This window comes from Nicotiana tabacum, chromosome 16 (assembly GCF_000715075.1).
Source record: "Nicotiana tabacum cultivar K326 chromosome 16, ASM71507v2, whole genome shotgun sequence".
Lineage (NCBI taxonomy): Eukaryota > Viridiplantae > Streptophyta > Magnoliopsida > Solanales > Solanaceae > Nicotiana > Nicotiana tabacum.
Genome location: NC_134095.1, coordinates 109,501,988 through 109,521,587, shown reverse-complemented (window position 1 = coordinate 109,521,587; position 19,600 = coordinate 109,501,988). Strand labels below are relative to the sequence as shown.

General features: G+C 38.3%; 2 protein-coding genes across 2 annotated transcripts; both read left to right on the top strand.

Moving 5' to 3' along the window:
• The first annotated feature begins 6,357 nt into the window (after positions 1-6,357).
• On the top strand, positions 6,358-6,992 carry LOC142170359 (uncharacterized). Its single transcript, XM_075232252.1, has 2 exons — positions 6,358-6,509; positions 6,650-6,992. The coding sequence occupies exons 1-2, from the start codon at positions 6,358-6,360 to the stop codon at positions 6,990-6,992; spliced, it is 495 nt and encodes a 164-aa protein (XP_075088353.1).
• A 2,810-nt stretch (positions 6,993-9,802) lies between these two features.
• On the top strand, positions 9,803-16,584 carry LOC107799032 (protein COFACTOR ASSEMBLY OF COMPLEX C SUBUNIT B CCB4, chloroplastic). The gene is made up of 9 exons (XM_016622094.2): positions 9,803-9,990; positions 10,070-10,242; positions 11,758-11,857; positions 12,002-12,075; positions 13,341-13,525; positions 13,718-13,788; positions 15,328-15,411; positions 15,711-15,860; positions 16,105-16,584. The coding sequence occupies exons 1-8, from the start codon at positions 9,865-9,867 to the stop codon at positions 15,765-15,767; spliced, it is 870 nt and encodes a 289-aa protein (XP_016477580.1). The 5' UTR covers positions 9,803-9,864; the 3' UTR covers positions 15,768-15,860; positions 16,105-16,584.
• The last annotated feature ends 3,016 nt before the right edge of the window (positions 16,585-19,600 follow it).

Here is a 19,600-nt window from a genome sequence, read left to right as displayed (position 1 = left end):
GTATATAATCATGGGGACTATAGTGTATGTCTGCCCATTGATCCCTTCCATCAAAGTCTTGGCAACCATGGCCAACTTAGTGTGGATTCTTTCCCTTTTCATTGGGAATACTATCAAGCCCAAGAAGCATATAATGAACATGAACACTCTGCGGTGGATGTGGCCCAGAGAAGTGAGAGAGATCTCATCATGGTAGGTACGGTAGGACTTGATATGGCCATACCTCTCATACAGATATTTGAAGGGTATGTAAGATTCCTTCAGGCATACCAGATCAGCATTTTACTTCAGCCCCATCATCTTTAAGAACCTTTTACCGGTACGGTTCTCCGGCACTAATAACTCGGGACTATCCCAAGTCAATCTCGCAATCCCTCCAATTTCTTCTAGAAGTGGTGTCATTTCTATGTCACCTAAATGGAACACAAACCTCTCACTATCCCAGAACAAAGTGGTAGCCTCGATTAACTTGTTGTTTGGCTCAATGTCTAGTAGGGAAGGCAAGTTACCCAGGTATTTTCTAACATGTTTCTTTTCACTTGAGGAAAGGTCCTCACACCAATCTAGCAGCAATGGTGGAATGTTGTTAACCATGCCGAATCTGGGGACTTCGTGCCTCATTTTCTGCAAAATAAAAAGGTTAGGCCTTTCTCCCCCACCAGACTCGACTATTTATACATTCATGATTAGCATATTGGCATTTAGTTCTCCAAATTAATGCACAGAATGTGATTGTGTCCGTTGGGATTATGGAAACCCCGGTGGACTTTGGATAAGGCTTGTCTTAAAGGATTACTATGTGGACAACATATTAATACGACTAGGTTTGACCGTGATGCATGCACAATTTTGATAAGAGTAAGGTTACTATAGGGTTTAGAATGGTACCCTCAAGTGGACAACTTGAGGGGGAAAGGCACGGAACCGTCGACTGCACCGATGATCGACTGGTTTTACCGCAAATAAGCCTTTTCGAATTTAAGGGTAATAAATAGGAAGAGCGCAACCATTCATCAAGCGTTGCTATAGGATTTAATACACACGAGTAGAATACGATGTGGAGCATGATTTATGCAGCAATAAACAGCATGTAGTCAAGTATTTGCACGTAAGAATAAGAAATGCAGTATTTAAATAATTGAAAGACAGTTACAGAAAAAGAAAAGAAGGAGACAAGTCAGTTTTAGGAATAAAGAAATCATAAATGTTTGAAAATAGGCAGTTAAATTCAAATAAGGGGGAAAGGGGTACGTGGGATGGAGCATGCTTAGACTAATTCACAAAAGATAAGTTCGTTATGGTAAGAGCCTAAGGGTATCCCCAGCAGAGTCGCCATGCTATTGCGCCCCCTTTCTCTTTTCCCTCCGCGGGGAAAGAGAGAGAAGTCCGGATTTCGACATTCATGCGGGGTAATAACTCATTTCCTTTTAGAAATTTAGGTTTTTTGAAGAGTCGCCACCTAACAGATTATGGTGCGTTAGGGCACCTAAAGTGATTAACTCTTAGACTTAGTTTGCATTACCAGAGATTTAGGTAAGGGCTCGAGATAACCTTGAGGGGAAGGTGTTAGGCACTCCTCTTGGTCCACAACGGTGGGTCCCGGCCGAACTTATACTTAGGAATAAGTCCTTTTATCAAATAAATGATTTAAACACATACTTGTAAATAAAGGCATGTTTTGGACTCAAGTAATAAGATAGAAAAAAATGAAAAGATATGAACAAGTTGCATATATAAAAAGGTAAAGTTTAAACATTGGGAAAGAGGGGTCCTAGGTTGGTTAGCCTACAGGATCACCCCACACAATGCCCGGTAAACCCTCCCCAACGAGGGGATACACGTGACATTAGCGCGTAGTCATCATATCCTTACTACCCCAATTCCCTCCCCTTGGTCATAGCCTAAAGCGTTCTAACATCCTTGATAAATTTCCTACGCGTGCACTACTCGTCCCTTCCTCGTGGCCCTGGAGGTATTTTAGGACCTCTACATTTGGACAGTTCTAGACCATCCTAAGGTTTTAAAGGATAAAAGTCTAGGCGTTAATCAAGAACAATTAGGACTGCATTTAAAAGAGAACAAATTATAGGCTCATAGTCACCTCCATAAATATAACAAATAAATGCACGTCTTCAAACAACATTCAAGTATTTAAGAGAAAATCCTAGAACATGATATCTAGGTGAGCAGGGATTATGCAGTATTGACTTAGGACAAAGTGTAAAAATCCTATTTAGCTTACCTACTGATTTAGACCTGTTAAATCTGAACAGTTTTAAATAACAAAGCACAGTTTCAGAGTTGCGGAGTTTAAATTGCCCTATAGTCTTGCCTAAACGCAAACAGTGATGTCATAAGAACACGATATCTACATTGATGTAGTAAAACAATGAACAGTTTTAAACGGATACTTGAGATCCTATAGACATGCTTTCTAGCGGTAGTAAATTAAGCCAGTGTTTGAAAACTCATTTAAAGAAGCGGATAGTTGATTAAGCCAATTCAGAATGAACTAACGTGAATTAAGTTGATTTGTTAACTAAACTGATTTTAAGTTCTATAGGCAGGATTTCTGATTTTAATTCCTATAGGCATGATATCTAGTTGTTAAGAGTTGATTTTCGAACTTATAGGCATGATTTCTAGTGAGACGAATGTAAACACATGTTATAGCAGAAACTGAACTTAAACACGTTACACTCTATAGGCATGATATCTAATTATAAAGCTAATTTTAACCCTATAGGCATGGTATCTATTATTGAAGCCATTTAGATCCTATAGGCATGGTTTCTAATATTGTGAAAGTATAGCAAACATAGCAAATGCATTAACACAAATCCTATAGGCATGGTATCTACCCGATTTACCCAATATATATAACTACCCACCCCTTTTCACTAATCACCCCAATATTGTTTGCAGATAAATATTACAGACCAGCTGAATAAATTACATAAACAAATAAAGAAAAGAGAAGAAGTTAATTATAAGGAGCCTAAAGCAGGCCTAAATGACTTCCCAAGACTCCAAAAGCCCCAAATGTCAAAGTTCCATAGACAATATCATGTCTAGATGTGTCAGAGTTCCCAAAGGACCTTAAAGATCCCGAGCAGTGCTCACACCTAGAACTTTTTTCAAACAATAACTGATTTAGTGCAGTGTGGAAAGGCCAACTCTGATATGCCAGAGTTCAGAGAGATCTCAATGGTCTCAAGGCAGTACACATATCAGAGGGGTAGAACCTAATGTCCTAAGAGTAAAATGAGAGTGCTTGACATAACTTTGTTTTGAAAATAGTACATAGATGGCTTCAAAAGTAGAAAAGTTTTTCAGAAAACAGGAAATATATTAGTAGTAGAAGACAGTTTGAGAAGAGTACCAAGCAGCAGACAATCAATTAGTCATAAGAGACATTCAGAACACTTAACAAACAGATCTTCACATGGGGATAAAGGGATTGTGACACATAACTCATTATTTAAGGTACAGGGATGGGGATAGAGGAAACATATAGTCACAAACTGCATGCAACACTTAGGATCTTAGAGACTTGGCAAGTATTTAGGACATAGATAATAGTTGGCATGTCTTGAACAGGATTAAACATATGCTAAGTAAAGAAGTAGGCAGGAAAGAGTGTAGAGTGTAGAACATGCATTGAACAAGACAGAATTTTAGACATGCTAGGCAAAAAAGTAAGCAAGAAAAAGTGCAGAATATAAATAATACATTAAACAAGCAGATTTTAGACTTGTCGAGCAAAGAAATAGGCAGGAAATTGAACTCATAACTGATGAACTAGTGCAGGAATGAAAACACATAGGGTTTGAACCTCAAACTTAATTAGAGACATACCAGTTGAAGAAAGGATGCAGAATATAAAGCAAATAAAGTTCCAGTACCTAGCCTTGGCTTTCAGCCGGCTAGATCAGTGAGTAACACAAGTAGCAGCAGAGAAAGAGAACTTTAGAGTGTAAGAAGGAGTGATTTTTGAACTAATGCTCGTTGTTTAGAACTTAAAAGAAGATGAGGTTTATATAGTAGTCAAAAGTTTGATACATAAGGTAAGAGATCAATTAAGTAGTAAATCAAGGAAGTCACATGTAAATCAGCAAGATCTTCCCTTAATCAATGGACAATTAGATCAACGGTAAAAGCATGCTAAGTATTTAAGGAAAATAATCAAATAAGGCTTAGTATAGAGTAGGTAATTAGGGGTAAATGAACAATAGTTTAGTTAAGGAAATAGATCAGTGATAATCAGAGGAATACAAACAAGGCAGGGAAAAACAATTAAGGTAAGCAAATTCAATCAAATTGAGTAAAAGGTAAGAATCAAACGTTTAAAGGAGAGTGTTCAAATTGAACTAGGAAATAAGGGATTCAGAGTAATCAAAAGTTCAGAAAGTCATGAAAGAGCCAACATGTTTAGCATATAAATAAGGTAAAACATGAATACTCAAGAATTGACATATAACTTAACAAAACAAAAACTAAGCAATGTTGGTTCAATGAGAAAGATACAGGTCTTTATATGAACAGTCAAGACGAACGCAAGCACATAGAATCAGTAAAAGGTTAAACTAAGAAGTTCAGTAGAAGCATATTAGGGCAAGAAGGTCACGAGAAATCACAAAAACCCAAAGCAAGAACACAGTCAGATGCACCGATACAGAAACCAAACGAAGGACCCTAGAAAATTAGGGCTTTCAGTACAAACATGCTAAGGTTGTAGCGGACTTACAAAATCAGTCAAAATATACGAGAAGCAAAAGATTAAACACAAAAAATCATCAAACAATTCTTAAAAGAAAATCCGGAAACCCTAGCTTTAGGAAAAGATAAAAATCATACTATTTTTGTAAAGAATCTTAAGGTTGTTGTAAAACTCACATGAAACAAACCCAAATCATCTTGGATCTGTACAGATCTGAGAGGTTTAGAAAAGAAATTAGGGTTTCGAAGAGAACCATACAGAGATGAAGAATCATACTGAGAAACTTATAGATCGTAACTAATATAGGACAATCTTACTCGGAATCTCACTGAAGTGGCCTGAAATAGGCGAGAGAGGACCAATAGATGCAAGCCACTAGCCTTGGTCCCTTGAGGTCCTTGGAGATGGCAAGAACAACATGAGAGAGGCCATTGGAGGCCTAAGAGGTGGTGAGAGATCATCAGAGATGGCCATATATGAGTGACGACATTTAGGGTTTAGGTTGAGGGTGTTTGAGAGCAGAGAGGATTAGGTGACGACGATATAAGGTGGAAAATAAATTAGGGTTTTGGGGTATAGGTTGGTTTAATTAAGGAAAGGGGAAACCTGGACCGTTGATCAAAATGATCAACGGCCAGGATTTTGTCGGGTATTGGGTTGGGCAGATGGGTATTGGGCTTGGGTAGATTTAGGTTTAAAAATTGGGCGAGTATTGGGGTTGGATTGGGGCTAAAATTGAAATAAAATTAGGCCACATTTTAAATAGCCATTTTAATACTATTTAATTTATAAGAAATAATAAATAATTTCTAAAAAATAATTTCATGTACTAAAATGGTTTAAAATAGTTATTTAACATTTTAAAAATATAAAAGATCATTTTATGCATCAACAATATAATTATGCATTAATAGGGCTAGTATTGCAAATATATGCAAATTAGATTAAAAATGTAAATGCAATTATAAAAATGCACTAAAAATATTTAAACAATATTTTGGCATAAATATAGAATTTAGATGGCTAAATCACCAGAAAAATAATTTGAAGGATAATTATTGAAAATTTTATAAATAAAAGGGGAAGAAATAAATCAATTTGGAGCTTATAAAAATTGCATAAAAAATTATAAAAATGCTCATGCATGCTTATAACTGCATATATGCTATTTTGAAAGTATATATATGTATTAAAAAATATAAGGAAAAATTGGGTATCAACAAGAACGGAGTGGGCATTTTGGTGGATAGGAAGCTCAGAGAGTCGGTGGTAGAGGTTAGGCGAGTGAATGATAAATTGATAGCAATTAAGGTAGTAGTTGGAGGGAGCACTCTGAATGTCATTAGCACTTACACGCCGTAAACGGGCTTAGATGAGGAGGTTAAAAGGCGCTTTTGGGAGGCGATGGATGAGGTGGTGCGGGGTATCCCACCTACGTAGAAGCTATTCATAGGAGGGGATTTCAATGGTCATATTGGGTCGTCTGCTGGTGGCTATGGTGAGGTGCAAGGTGGTTTCAGCTTTGGTGATAGGAAGGGGGTGGTACCTTAGTGTTAGATTTCACTAGCGCTTTTGAGTTGGTAATCGTGAACTCTAAGTTTCCATAGAGGGAGGAACATTTGGTTACTTTCCGGAGTATGGTGGCTAAGACTCAGATTGACTGTCTCCTCTTCAAGAGGTGTGATAGGGGGTTGTGCGAGGATTGCAAGGTGATCCCAAGTGAGAACCTCACAACTCAATATAGGCTCCTAGTGATGGACGTGGGTATCTTGATGAAGAGGAAGAAGAGGTTTGTACGGGGTCAGTCGAGAATTAGGTAGGGAGCTTTGTCTAAGGATAATGCACGGGAGTTGGAGGGGCGATTGGCGACTATGGGTGCCTGGAAGAGTGGTGGGGATGCTAGCGTTATTCGAAAGGTTACTCTGGCAGACACCGAGGCGATTGGTGGTGGAATGACGTGGTCCAAGGTAAAGTGAAATCCAAAAAAGTGGCTTACATTAAGTTAGTAGAGAGCACAGATGAGGATCAGAGGAGAGCAAACAGAGAAAGATATAAGGAGGCTAGGAAGGAGGCAAATTTAGCGGTCACAGAGGCTAAGACTGTTGCATTTGGTCAGTTGTATGAGGAGCTTGAGGGCAAAGGTGTGAACAAGAAGTTATTCCGGTTGGCCAAAGTAAGAGAGAAGAAGGCTTGCGACTTGGATCAAGTGAGGTGCATCAAATACGAGGACGGTCAAGTATTGATGGAAGAGGCCCACATTAGGCAAAGATAGAAGTCGTACTTTCATAAACTTCTGAATGAAGAGGGGGATAGAAACATTGTATTAGGGCAATTGGGGCACTCCGAAAGCCACCTCGACTTTAGGTATTATAGGCGCATTAAGGTTGAGGAGGTTGTGGGTGCGATGGGTAAGATAAGTCGGGGCAAAGCGACCGGACCAGACGAGATTCTAGTAGAGTTTTGGAGATATGCGGGTAAAGCAGGGTTGGAGTGGCTGACTAGGTTGTTTAATGTTATCTTCAGGACGAAGAGGATGCCTGATAAGTGGCGGTGGAGTACAATGGTTGCGGTGTACAAGAACAAATGTGATATGCATAATTGTAACAACTATAGGGGTATCAAGCTACTAAGTCATACCATGAAAGTTTGGGAGAGAGCGGTGGAAGGGAGGATAAGGATGGAGGTGTCTATATCAGAAAACCAGTTCGGGTTCATGCCGGGTCGTTCTACTACGGAAGCTATCCACCTTATCAGGAGGTTGGTGGAACAATACAGGGATAAAATGAGGGATTTGCATATGGTGTTTATTGACCTAGAGAAGGCATATGACAAGGTCCCCATGGACGCCCTTTGGAGATGTCTGGAGGTGAAAGGTGGGTCGGTAGCTTACATTAGGGCAATAAAGGATATGTATGATGGAGCTATGACTCGGGTTAGGACTGTGGGAGGTGACTCAGAGCCTTTTTCGGTGGTTATGGGTTACACCAAGGATCTACGCTCAGCTCGTTCTTATTTGCCCTGGTGATGGATGCACTAACACACCATATCTAAGGAGAGGTGCCATGGTGTATGTTGTTCGCTGATGATATAGTTTTGATTGATGAGACACGAGGCGGCTTTAATGGGAGACTGGAGGTATGGAGGCAAACCCTGAAATCTAAAGGTTTCAAGTTGAGTAGGACTAAGACAGAATATATGGAATGTAAGTTCAGCAAAGTGACGGGGAAGAGGATGTGGAAGTCAGGCTTGACTCACAGGTCATCCTCAAGAGAGAAAGTTTTAAGTACTTAGGGTCAATAATCCATAGAGATGGGGAGATAGACGGGGATGTTACACACCATATTGGGGTGGGGTGGATGAAATGGAGGTTAGTTTCTGGAGTCTTGTGTGACAAGAATATGCCATCGAAACTCAAAGGTAAGTTCTATAGAGCGGTGGTTAGACCGACCATGTTGTATGGGGTTGAGTGTTGGCCAGTCAAGAAGTCACATATCCAGAAGATGAAAGTTACAGAAATGAGGATATTGAGGTGGATGTGTGGGCACACTAGGCTGGATAAAATTAGAAATGAAGATATTCGGGAGAGGGTGGGTGTGGCTCCGGTGGACGACAAGATGCGGGAAGCGCAGCTTAGATGGTTCAGACACGTGTAGAGGAGAATCCTAGATGCCCCGGTTAGGAGGTGTGAGCGGTTGGCTTTGGCAGGTACGAGAAGAGGTAGAGGGTGACCTAAAAAGTATTGGGTCGAGGTGATCAGACAGGACATGGCGCGGCTCCAGATTTTCGAGGACATAGCTCTAGATATAAAGGTGTAGAGGTCGAGCATTAGGGTTGTAGGTTAAGGGGTAGTCGAGATTAGGGTTATAGGTTAAGGATGGTAGGTTAAGGGGTAGTCGGGCGGTCGATTTAGGTTGTGTTTCAGACTTTTGTATAATTTTTGTGGTACTACTTTTCTATCTATTTGATGTCATGATATTATTTTTTCGGGTTTTGTTGTCACAGATATATTGTCTCAGAGCCGAGGGTCTCCCGGAAACAGGCTCTCTACCTCCTCCGGGGTAGGGGTAAGGTCTGCGTACATTTTACCCTCCCCAGACCCCACTGAGTGGGATTTTACTGGGTTGTTGTTGTTGTTGCAGTTATAAAAAAGATTCTCAACCGGAAAATACCCCAAAAACATAGCAATCTTCAGAGAAATTATATAATACATCTGAATAGATAAATTATATTAATTAAAAAAACATATGAATACATTTATAGAATATAGCGAGACAGTGAATACAATGAAATACATAGAAGACAATTGGATATATTGAAATTCAATTTAAAAAAAGATAATGAAATACAGCGAGATATGAAATACAAATTCGCAAGCTGATCCTTAGGAATTGTTGTTCACTGGATTCTAGAAGAACTATTTTGTAAGGCCTACTAAACATAAGGTTTCAGTCAAGCGAGAGCTCAGACAGGTATGACGAAAAATGTTTTCTTAATTTTTCTAGATAGGCAAAAAGGACTCCTATAGAATGGCTCACTCAGTGAAAAATATTTCATGCTTGGCAAGAGTTATCAAGCATCAGTAGGGGATTATACAAAACGGTCTAAGTGGGAGTTTCATCTTTCAGACGTAGACAAACTAATATATCTTGTATGAATTTAAAACTGATCAAATCACGGGCTTGGTGTTGCATATTCCGGCGGAGTAGAAGATATCGGGAAGTAGAGAGAGGGAGAATAGATATGGGGTAGGGGATTGGAGAAATTTGAGGGGATATAAGAGAGAAAAATAATACCTTATTTATTTTATGGTTTAAGAGTAGGAGGTGACCATAAATAGATATTTGGGTATAAAAAATCAAAATATAGTTATGAAATATAATTTTTTATAAGGATATTTATTTAAAATAAATAAAATATCAACCTTTGCTATAGGAGGTAACTAATTTAACAGAATATTATAAGTGGCCACCTAATTAGGACTAGCCCAGTCTTCTCCACACCCAAAAGCACATTCTTAGGCCCATTATTCTAACAATGCCTTCACTCCTTTTTTTTTTTTTTTTTTTTATTTATTGTGATTGGAAGCTAGACATTATCCGTTTTAGGAACATTGGAATCAGACAGAAAAACGAACCTGTTGTTCAATGGAAGCGGGAAATCTCCTTGGTTTCATTCCCTTAAACCAACCGCCACAACGACTTTGTGTACATTCCCGTCGCCTCTCCTCTTTCCTTTCCTTTGTTACTGTTAAGGCTTCTATTAGTTCCCAGGTAATCTCAATTCCACATTCATTGTCTTTGTGCTTATTGGTTATTTGCTCATTTGGAAAATTCGTGACGAGAAATGAAGGGAGGAAGTGGGTATAGAGGGCCGAAGCCACGGAGGGAATGGATAGCAGATTGGGTATCCAAAAATGATGATTTTGTTCGGAGCTTGCCGATATACGTTGGTGGATTGTCTTTATTGGCTGTTCTTTTCAATCGCACGGTCTCTGGTATTGCTCCCGTCTCAAATGCTAGCAGGTTAACTACTACTACTTCCTCCTTTTCAATTTCTATGGCTATTTTGACTAAGCACATGAGGTTTCTCTGGCTATAAAAATAATCATTATGCATAAAATGGAAGTATAAAGTTAAATCATTCCAAATATAGATATGTGACCTTCTTTTTAGAAGGACTAACAAGGAAAATGGAGTGGTGGGAGACAGGGAGTATCGGTTGCCAATTATTTTTCTTCCTTTCTATGGCTGGGCAGGGTTGTTTATCAAATGAATGTGTTGCTCTTAGAAGCTTACCACAAAGAAATGTAAAATTTGAAAGAGACAAGAGAGAATTTAGGGCTGCAATTGATGTCCTGGAATATTACCTCTTAATGAGTAGCTTTGAATTTTGTCGAGTAATTTGACAATGTTGGTATTAGAACGAGTTTAATTTTTACGCACTTACATTATCAGGCTACTTAAAAACCGACTTGTAACTAGTAATTTCAGAAAAAGAAGGTAATTCTGGTAGATTTTCGAAACTATCTGTTTGCATAAGTTAAATCCTTGGTAATGTGAGGATTTCAGCTAAAGCTTGGTTTAAAAGGAAAAGAAGAAGAGAAAAACACACACACACACACGCACATACACACACACACGCACATACACACACACATCATTTGGTATATACTTATGGATCATCTTAAGAGGAAAAGGAAAATTGTACTAAAGTATGAAACGAGATTGCATCGGACATAATGTAGAAGAATTGATGCAGTTGTTTTGCTTTGTAAGACTACACCTATTTAATGAATCCTCTATCACCATGAACTTTTGGCTGAACGCAATAGAGACATCTCTTAATAGGTGAAGCCTTTGTTGTATTTCAGAAACAAAAAAGCTGAGGTCTTCTCCTTTTGGAAATAGTTAGTGAAGTTTCTTAATAGCCCAATCATTACATCTTGAAATGATTTTAGTAGACTCTGATAATTGGAAGAGAATGCTGTACCAGTAAAATCTATGAGATATGAAAAGCAATTGTAAGGCTTTTGAAGGGGCATGGCCCTCTTCATATTAAGCTGGGTGTATGTGCTCTAATCATTAAGCCATTACAAAGTTTGTTCACTAATTCACTTACTCATTGTTAGAGACATAGTCTGAACATAGTCCCACATTGGTTAAATATGGGTTCCCAATTCGTTTATGGATATCTTGACATTTTCCCTTTAAAATCCACGTTTGAGATCAAATGAATCAAACATGTGGGAAGAAGTTAAAGCTCTAGATGGATAGAAATCCCATATTTGTTAAATAAGTGTTTCCATATCAGTTTATAATGATCTTATTACTCCACCTATTACCCTTACATATTGAGTTGGATGCATAAGTTTTTTCACAATCATATGTAGCTGAGACAGTATGTTTCTTTTAGAAGCAGCACTTTTCTTCTTACACAGAACACATTGGAAACAGTTTTTAGCTTCCTGTTTCTCCTGTAATTTAGTTTTCTACATATTCTTGGACCACTATTTAACTATTTACTTTCAACTTGCACAGTTCTCAATCCAGAGCAGATTTATTAACACTTGGCTTGGCTGTCACCAACATCTTAAATGGTCTTGTTTGGCTTTCAATTCGACCAAAAACCATATCTGTGGTGAGGACTGTATACGCATACATACACACATGAGGACATGTACTTTGTGTCCCGCTATCTCTGCTCAGCTCATTGCTTAGTTTTCCTCCTGTTGTTACACCATTAGAGTAACTGATCAACTTATGCCTTTTGATTCTTTTCCAGGTAAATCCTAATGGTGTGGAGTGCCAAAGAGTAGCGTCCAACCTACCAGATTTTGTTACTTCTGAGCTGCTCTGGTACTGTATCTATGAGTACTTGCTTATTTTTGTGCTTGGAGATCACGTAAAGTATTAAGAACTTGATCTGTTTGTGCTATATCTACATGTTGCATAATCTATGTAATGAGTTTAAGTTGCACTCAAGAAGTGAATCTGATCGTTTTTTCCTTTGTGAAGAAAAAATCAGACTGAAGGTCACATATCTGTGACAGTTACGCTGCATGATACTTTTTATCAAATCAGTAGAGAGGAGACTAGGTCATTGAACAATAAATATTCACCGTTTATGTCTTTCGAATTATTTTGAAAAGTTCTTTTTTTGTTGACAAGAGTGGGTTGATTTTGTGGAAGGGACCATCCACCTAACCATGAGGCTGGGGGCTTAAGTCAACAAGGGGCGAGAAAGTGGCAAAAGCCGCTATTGGCCTCTGCGGATAAGGGATTTGTGCAGAGGCGGATCCAGAATTTTGAGTTTATGGGTTCTGAATCTTAAAAAGGCAGCTCATTGGGTTTTGGATAAATTATTTATGCATATTAAGTAGATTTCTTAACAACAAATACAGGTTTTGACCAAAGCTACTGGTTTCAGCTAAACCTGTAACTAGAAATCTAGCTCCAGCAATTTAACATAATGTTTTTCTTAATGAGTGGGAAAGCGCATGATTTGATTCTTTGAAATATATTTGGTTGTATAAAGGAAAAGTGACATCATTCTAAATAGTGAATAATGTGTGAATTCTGCATTCACTAGCGCAAAGTTCTATAGCACTGATATAATAGACAACTTGTCCTGAAAGAGAATGTGTTGCTAAGTCCTTGAACATGCTCTTCCAGTATGCAAATGATATATAACCAAGAAAGCACAATTTAGCGTACTTTTATACATTTCCTGATGTTCTTTTAGATGAGAAAACCTGTAATCTCCGTGGAAGAGACTTGTTGATGATAATTTGTTGTGTTTGGCCATCACTTCACTTGCAAATTGTGAAGTCATTATTTGCAAGTTGAAGTTTGGCCATCAATATTTGCAAATACCTAATTTCAGTAATTGAAATACTCTGAAATATTGAAAAATTCTTTGAGGAGTATTTTAAGTGAAGTAATGGTTTCCGCTCACAAAAATTCAACTTCTTTTACCAGCATAATTCATACACGAACGCAATTTCAACTCTCAGATTCTCTTTTTCAACTTCAACTTCAAATACTCTCTTTTCTCAACTTTAACGAAATATTGTCCAAATGCCTCTTGAAGTGTTACTCTTTCTTTTTTGTCTAATTCACAGGGCTTGGGATTCTCTATCAGCTGTCACGTGCTGCAGATCTCTGGTCATTGTTTATGATGGGAAATGCATCCTTCAAATTGGGTTTGCTGCTGCATCCTCCTCTAATGGAAGCGATGCAGTAGCTGTGGACACCAATAAGATGATAGAAGGATCGCTTTACCAAGGAGTTTTAAAATCAGCGTCGCGTGAGTGATATCACTTGAACTTCTCATTTCTTCTAGCTTTCGAGATATAGTTGTATCTTCTCATTCCTAAAACAAGTGGGTGAAAGAGTTATGAGCCCGAGAGCAGGTTTTGAAAGATCAAGACATTATATAAATTTCCAAGCATCCGTTAAGAAGTTAGTTTAACATGAGCTTGACTGTCTGTATCTTCAGAGAGCTACTTGGCCAACTTATCTCTTTATCCGGGGAAGTCGCAGCTACCATTTCTTCCTTCAAATACACAGGTACTATTAACTCCTGTACTTAGGTGAAATGAGACAAAGTTTTGTGCCGGCCAAATACATATGCAGCCCCTTTAACTTGTTCCTTTTTTCCATTTAGACACTTAAACTACTTCTTGTTCCTATTGAACACTTGAAATATGCCTAAATGTATCTATTAAACACAATGTTTACATGGCAAAGTGAGTGAGCTACTCTATGCGTGAGCGCGTGAGGGATTCTTTCTAAAGGAAAAATTATCCTTCTTATCTTCCTCCTCTCTCTCTACCTTCGCCTCCGTCTTCCACGACCATTCACCACCCTAATCTGTAACAACACAGACCCAGTCCTTTCGCAACTAAACAATCCATCATATTATTCAAAGAAATGGTTTTTGTCAAGAACAGAAGTAGCAGACATGAAAATTTAACTGAGCAAAAATGAGGCCACTAATATTAGCCATGTCAAAAAGCAAAGGAGCACCGCATTTATCCACTTGGTTAAGAACTACAACCACAAGTAATCAATTTAGGCATAGAATCCAACGTCTTCTATTCCAACCTATCTTAATCAAATATACCCAGTTGAAGTATCCAATTTATAAGTCAAACTCTCAAAGCAAATAGAAGTATCAGATATTTCTATCCCAGCAGATGTATAATACCCATGTGTTTAATGCCCTTCAGATAGTAAATTCAAACCCATAACTCTATCATGTGTGTTTAACATTGTTGTATACACAGAGAAATTTGCAAGGAAACTTAAATAGGACTTAAAATTTACAGCCCGTTTCGTGGTAAAGGAAGAAGAATAGGGGATGGCTGAAAATTTGCTGGGAGAGAGGGCTTGCCATTTCCCGGTTGTCATCCTTTTCCCTTCTCTTATCTTCTCGCATCAGTTATGGTTACATCTGTCTTCTCCATTATCTCATTGTTCAGATTAGATGGCAAACTGGAACTTGGTTCTTCCCAAAGGTGAGGCAATCTGCAAAATCAAAGTCAAAATATATTTGGGGAGGGGCACTGTGCGTGGTGCAAGAAGAAAGAGGGGACGGAAGAGTGGGCGGGTAGGGATTAGTAAAAAAGGCATGTAAAAGAAAAGCTTTTAAAATTCCACGTGTCCAATAATAATTTGTTTATCTTGCCATGTCATACGCGTTTGACAACACGCGCAGGCCTTTTACAATAGATTGATAAAGAAAGTGTTTGATAGATCAATTCTTGAATAGTTCAGGTGTTCAATAGGAACAAGAAGTAGTTTAAGTGTCTAAATGGAAAAAAGGAACAAGTTAAAGGGGCTGCATATGTATTTGGCCGGCACAAAACTTTGTCTCATTTCACCTAAGTCCACGACAGCAAATGTACTAAAGATGTGCAGATACCCCTATAGTAGCCAAATGAGCATTTCTTTTGCTCTTCAAAAAATTCTTGCATCATTCAAAGTCTCTGCCAAATGTATATACCTATATGATCTCTGTTATCATACATCCTTCATATTCATTATATTTTTTTCGGAGGTTCAATCTTCACCTGAAGGTTACTGATAACCATAATACTTTATTAGGCAGTAATCCTGCAACCTCTAGCTGACAAAGGAATTGCCATAATTGGTGGTGACACAATCAGAGGATTCACATCTTCTGACCAAGTATGTATCACAATTCATGTTGTGCTTGTACACTTAATTGTATTGCCTAGCCTTTGATTTTGGAAAGCGGTAGAACACAGATGGTTTTCTTTATGGCGTATGTCATCATACTTACCTAAAATGACTTTTGGTAGCTTTAAGTATGTTACTCTACCATGGTTGTTCAGTTGTGGTTTGAACTTTAGTTGTTCTCTCTAAATACTTATTCAAATGTCATAAAATTCACACTTCATATTGGTATCCCCTTTTGTCATCTTTCAAATGCACCCTAGTCTCATGCTTTTCTCCATCATTGACAGGCATGGATCACATTGATCGGAGAGAAGTTAGATGCCACACTGACAAAAGTTATTTGACATTCCTACTAGCAGTGCAAGATATATGTTTCAAGACATTTAAATGCAGCATCTAAGTTCAAGCATTTGCCTATAATCATGTCTTATTTCAAGGTGATTTTCCTTCCTTTAGTTTATGTGACATGGGTGGCACGTTAATTCTCGAGAACACCAGTATGTGTCCCCTGATTCTTTTCTTTGGACTTGCCTCTCCAAACAAAGGAACTGCAGTTTCTGCTAGTTATTATTTTCCGCCCAACTGCAATATTAGAAGTTTTCCCTGGATCTTTTAGACAACTGTTGATTTCTGATTGTGCAATATAATACTCCATTTATTAATTCATTTCAATGTTTGCAGGCACAAAGAGTGGCAATTTATTTCCATGATGGTTTGCTTTGAAATGACTTCCCTCGTGAGCTTAAGCTCTGCGGTCTTGTTGGTTGGTGAAAGGATGAGATACTATAGGAGGTAACTTTTTCGTCTTTTCTGTGAGAAATGGTAGAAGATTATAACCCATAGAAAGCCATTTCAGAGTTGTATTCAGTGTCCTCCTGGACCTCCCTTCTACAAAGGCGTAGTTTTGTTATTGGCTGTCTTGCAAAAGCAGCTACTAAGAATCTGCAGTTAAAGGTCAAACTTCTGCTATGCTGAATCTAACTAGGCGTACTGATAAAAAGATGTCATCTCTTCATATGGTCGATGAATAAATGGAGCATTTTGTTGCTTATACAAAAGTTGAAGTTGCTTCCAATATGTAATGGAAATATTCTCACATCGAATCCTTAAGTGTACTCCTGTTCTAAGAACCATCAATTTTGATCATGAATTTTCGTCAAACTTCATTAGTTCATCTCATTGGCATTCATTTGAGTTGAATTTATGGCATGTTTAAAATACTCAAAGTGTAGATGTCCATTTTCTTTTTACTGTATTGTTAAGGATTCTCGTAATAGAGTTTTCCCATACATTCTGCAATTTATACAATTCAAAGTAACCAAAAACTTTTAGAAGTTACAAAAAGGGGTGAATATTCTACCTTCCCAACGATGCCAAAAGATTTCACCGACAAAATCATTGAATAAAAATATCATGTTACGCTAAAAATTATATATATATATATATAACACTGTGTATAATTAATGTATAATCTATGTATACCAGCTAGAAAAAGTAAATGTTGAATCTTTCCGACCATTTGTGTAACAAAATTAACCCAAATAGCCGCCCACCTAATTTTATAAATTAAAAATACCCGGCGGATATATAATAATGTATAATTCATGTAAAATACATGTATGATTGTGTATAATTAATGTATAATCTATTCATATGGACTAGAAAAGTAAACACTGAATCTGGCCGTTTATTTGTGTATCAATCCCATTAGTAAAAGAAAGAAGAAACTTAACCTTTTGGTGATCATCTAGCCTGCAGGGGTAGTTATCCTTCATGATCCCGGTTGGGAAGCACGGCATGGTGGGCCGGGTGAATCCTTACCCCGCAAAAATCTTTACACGTCCTCTTCTACTTAACAATTTCTCTATTTTGTTAATTTTCATTCAGCTCGCCCCAGAATGTGTTGGTAAGAAAGAAGACCTTTCTATTAGGGCGGCAAACCAGTTGAATTCTTTCCTAAGTGGAAGTGATGAACGGAAGTTTCATTAGGTAGTCGCCAACTAATAAGTTTTTTCGAAACTTTCGTGCTCATTGGAAAAGTGAAACAAAGCAAGCTTGCCTGATGTGCTTATAGTTGGACCAAATGACTTGGTAGCCTCTACATTAATTTTTGTGTTATTGCGACATAGACACATTCCAAAGAGTTAAAAACATTGTATTAGTACAGATAGGCTCTTCACCTTCAAAACTCACTTTATAATCTTTGAAAAAAATATTTTAAATTTTTGGAGTGAATTCAGTTTACAAAACACTATGGTGAGATTATCCCAGACCGCGGATGGGTGTACCTCAACATGGTACTCAGGCCATGATCACTGCTCCAGTTGCCACTCCGCCTGCTGAGTCAACTAGAGGTGGGGATAGGGGTAGAGGACGTCCTAGAAAGGGGGAGGCCAGGCTCGTTGTTATGCTTTCCCTGGCAGGACCGAGGTAGTCGCATCAGATGTAGTCATTACAGGTATTGTTCCAGTCTATCATAAAGATGCATTAATTTTATTTGATTCGGGTTCTACTTATTCGCATGTGTCATCCTATTTTGCTTCACATTTGGATATGTCTCGTGATTCTCTGGATACCCATGTTTATGTGTTTACACCCATTGAAGATTCTATTGTGGTGAATCGTGTCTATCAGTCTTGTTTGGTCACTATTGGGGGCTATGAGACTAGGGTTGATCTCATGTTGCTTAATATGGTGGATTATGATGTGATCTTGTGCATGGATTGGTTATCTCTATACTATGGTATTCTTGATTGCCACGCTAAGAACGTGACGTTGGCTATGTCGGGGTTGCCGAGAGGACTGGAGAGGTTCTTTGGATCATGTACCTAGCAGAGTACTTTCTTTTCTGAAGGCTCAACGGATAGTTGAGAAGGTGTGTTTGGCGTACTTAGACTTTGTTAGAGATGTCGGTGCTGATACTCCTATAGTTGACTCAGTTTTCATAGTGAGAGATTTTCCAAATATATTTCCTACAGACCTGCCGGGAAAGCCACCCGATAGAGATATTGATTTTGGTATTGAGTTGGCACATTGCTTCATATTTGGATATGTCTCATGATTCTCTAGATACCCATGTTTATAATGGAGTGATTTCTTTAATATCAGCGATTGTCCACCTAATAACTTTATTTATGCTTGCGAAGCACTTTGAGCAGCTTTTCTTCTTTCACATTGGTCAAGCTGGATGAGATAATCACTGGCAACATTTTAGAGTTCCCCAAGTAAGCATAATGTAGGTGCACTAGAAGAGGCTTGAGCTCTATCTTTGGAGCTTCTTCAATAGATGGTTTATGAGGGGTCAGAGTAACAGGTCTGTCTAACTCCTCAAATCTCCTAAGCCCATGGATATATTTGCAAGACATGTTAAGTACTTGCTCAATTACTTCCATCATCTCATATTTTCTTTCTTCTTTATCCCCGTTCAGAACTCGCTCAAGAGGATCTATGGGGATCATATAAGGCAACAATGAAGTCACATCACTTTCCACCACATAAATCATGGATATCCCTTCATAATGGGCTGGCTATCTGAGTGTTTCACCCACTCTCATTATCATCTTTTCTTCACATACATCAATAATAGCTCGGCGCGTGGCTAAGAATGGACACCCCAAAATAAATGGGACTTCCTAATCAGGCTCATAGTCCAAGATAATGAAATCAATAGGGAATATGAAAGAACCTACTTGAGCTAACACATCTTCAATCACCCCTTCATGATGAGCAATGTAGCGATCAGCCAACTGTAAAATCGCTTTAGTTGGGCGCGGCTCACCCAACCCCAACTATTTGAAAACAGATAGCGGCATCAAATTGATGCTCACCCCAAGATCACACAAAGCTCACTTGACTACGTGCTTACCAATCGAGATTTGGATAGTGAAACTACCTGGATCCTTCAATTTATGAGGTAGCTTGCTTTGAATTCTTGAGATACATTCTTCAGTTAGTGCCACAGTCTCGAACTCTGCCAACCTCATCTTATTTTCCATTATGTCTTTGATGTATTTGGCATATTTGGGCATTTCTTGCAAGATGTCTACCAACAGAATATTAATTTGTACATGCTTCGAAATATCAAGAAACTTTTTATAAGCAACATTATCCATCATTTTTTTCAATCTCTGAGGGAATGGCGGTGGTTTCCTCGCAACTAGTGGTTGGGGTTGCTTTG

Bases quoted from the DNA above. Each gene is read 5' to 3' on its own strand.
- LOC107799032 (XM_016622094.2), top strand. From the start codon at position 9,865: ATGGAAGCGGGAAATCTCCTTGGTTTCATTCCCTTAAACCAACCGCCA. The intron at 13,526-13,717 runs GTGAGTGATATC...CTGTATCTTCAG, and splicing joins AGTTTTAAAATCAGCGTCGC to AGAGCTACTTGGCCAACTTA. The intron at 13,789-15,327 runs GTACTATTAACT...ATACTTTATTAG, and splicing joins TTCTTCCTTCAAATACACAG to GCAGTAATCCTGCAACCTCT.
- LOC142170359 (XM_075232252.1), top strand. From the start codon at position 6,358: ATGGTGGCTAAGACTCAGATTGACTGTCTCCTCTTCAAGAGGTGTGAT. The intron at 6,510-6,649 runs GTTTGTACGGGG...TTACTCTGGCAG, and splicing joins TTGATGAAGAGGAAGAAGAG to ACACCGAGGCGATTGGTGGT.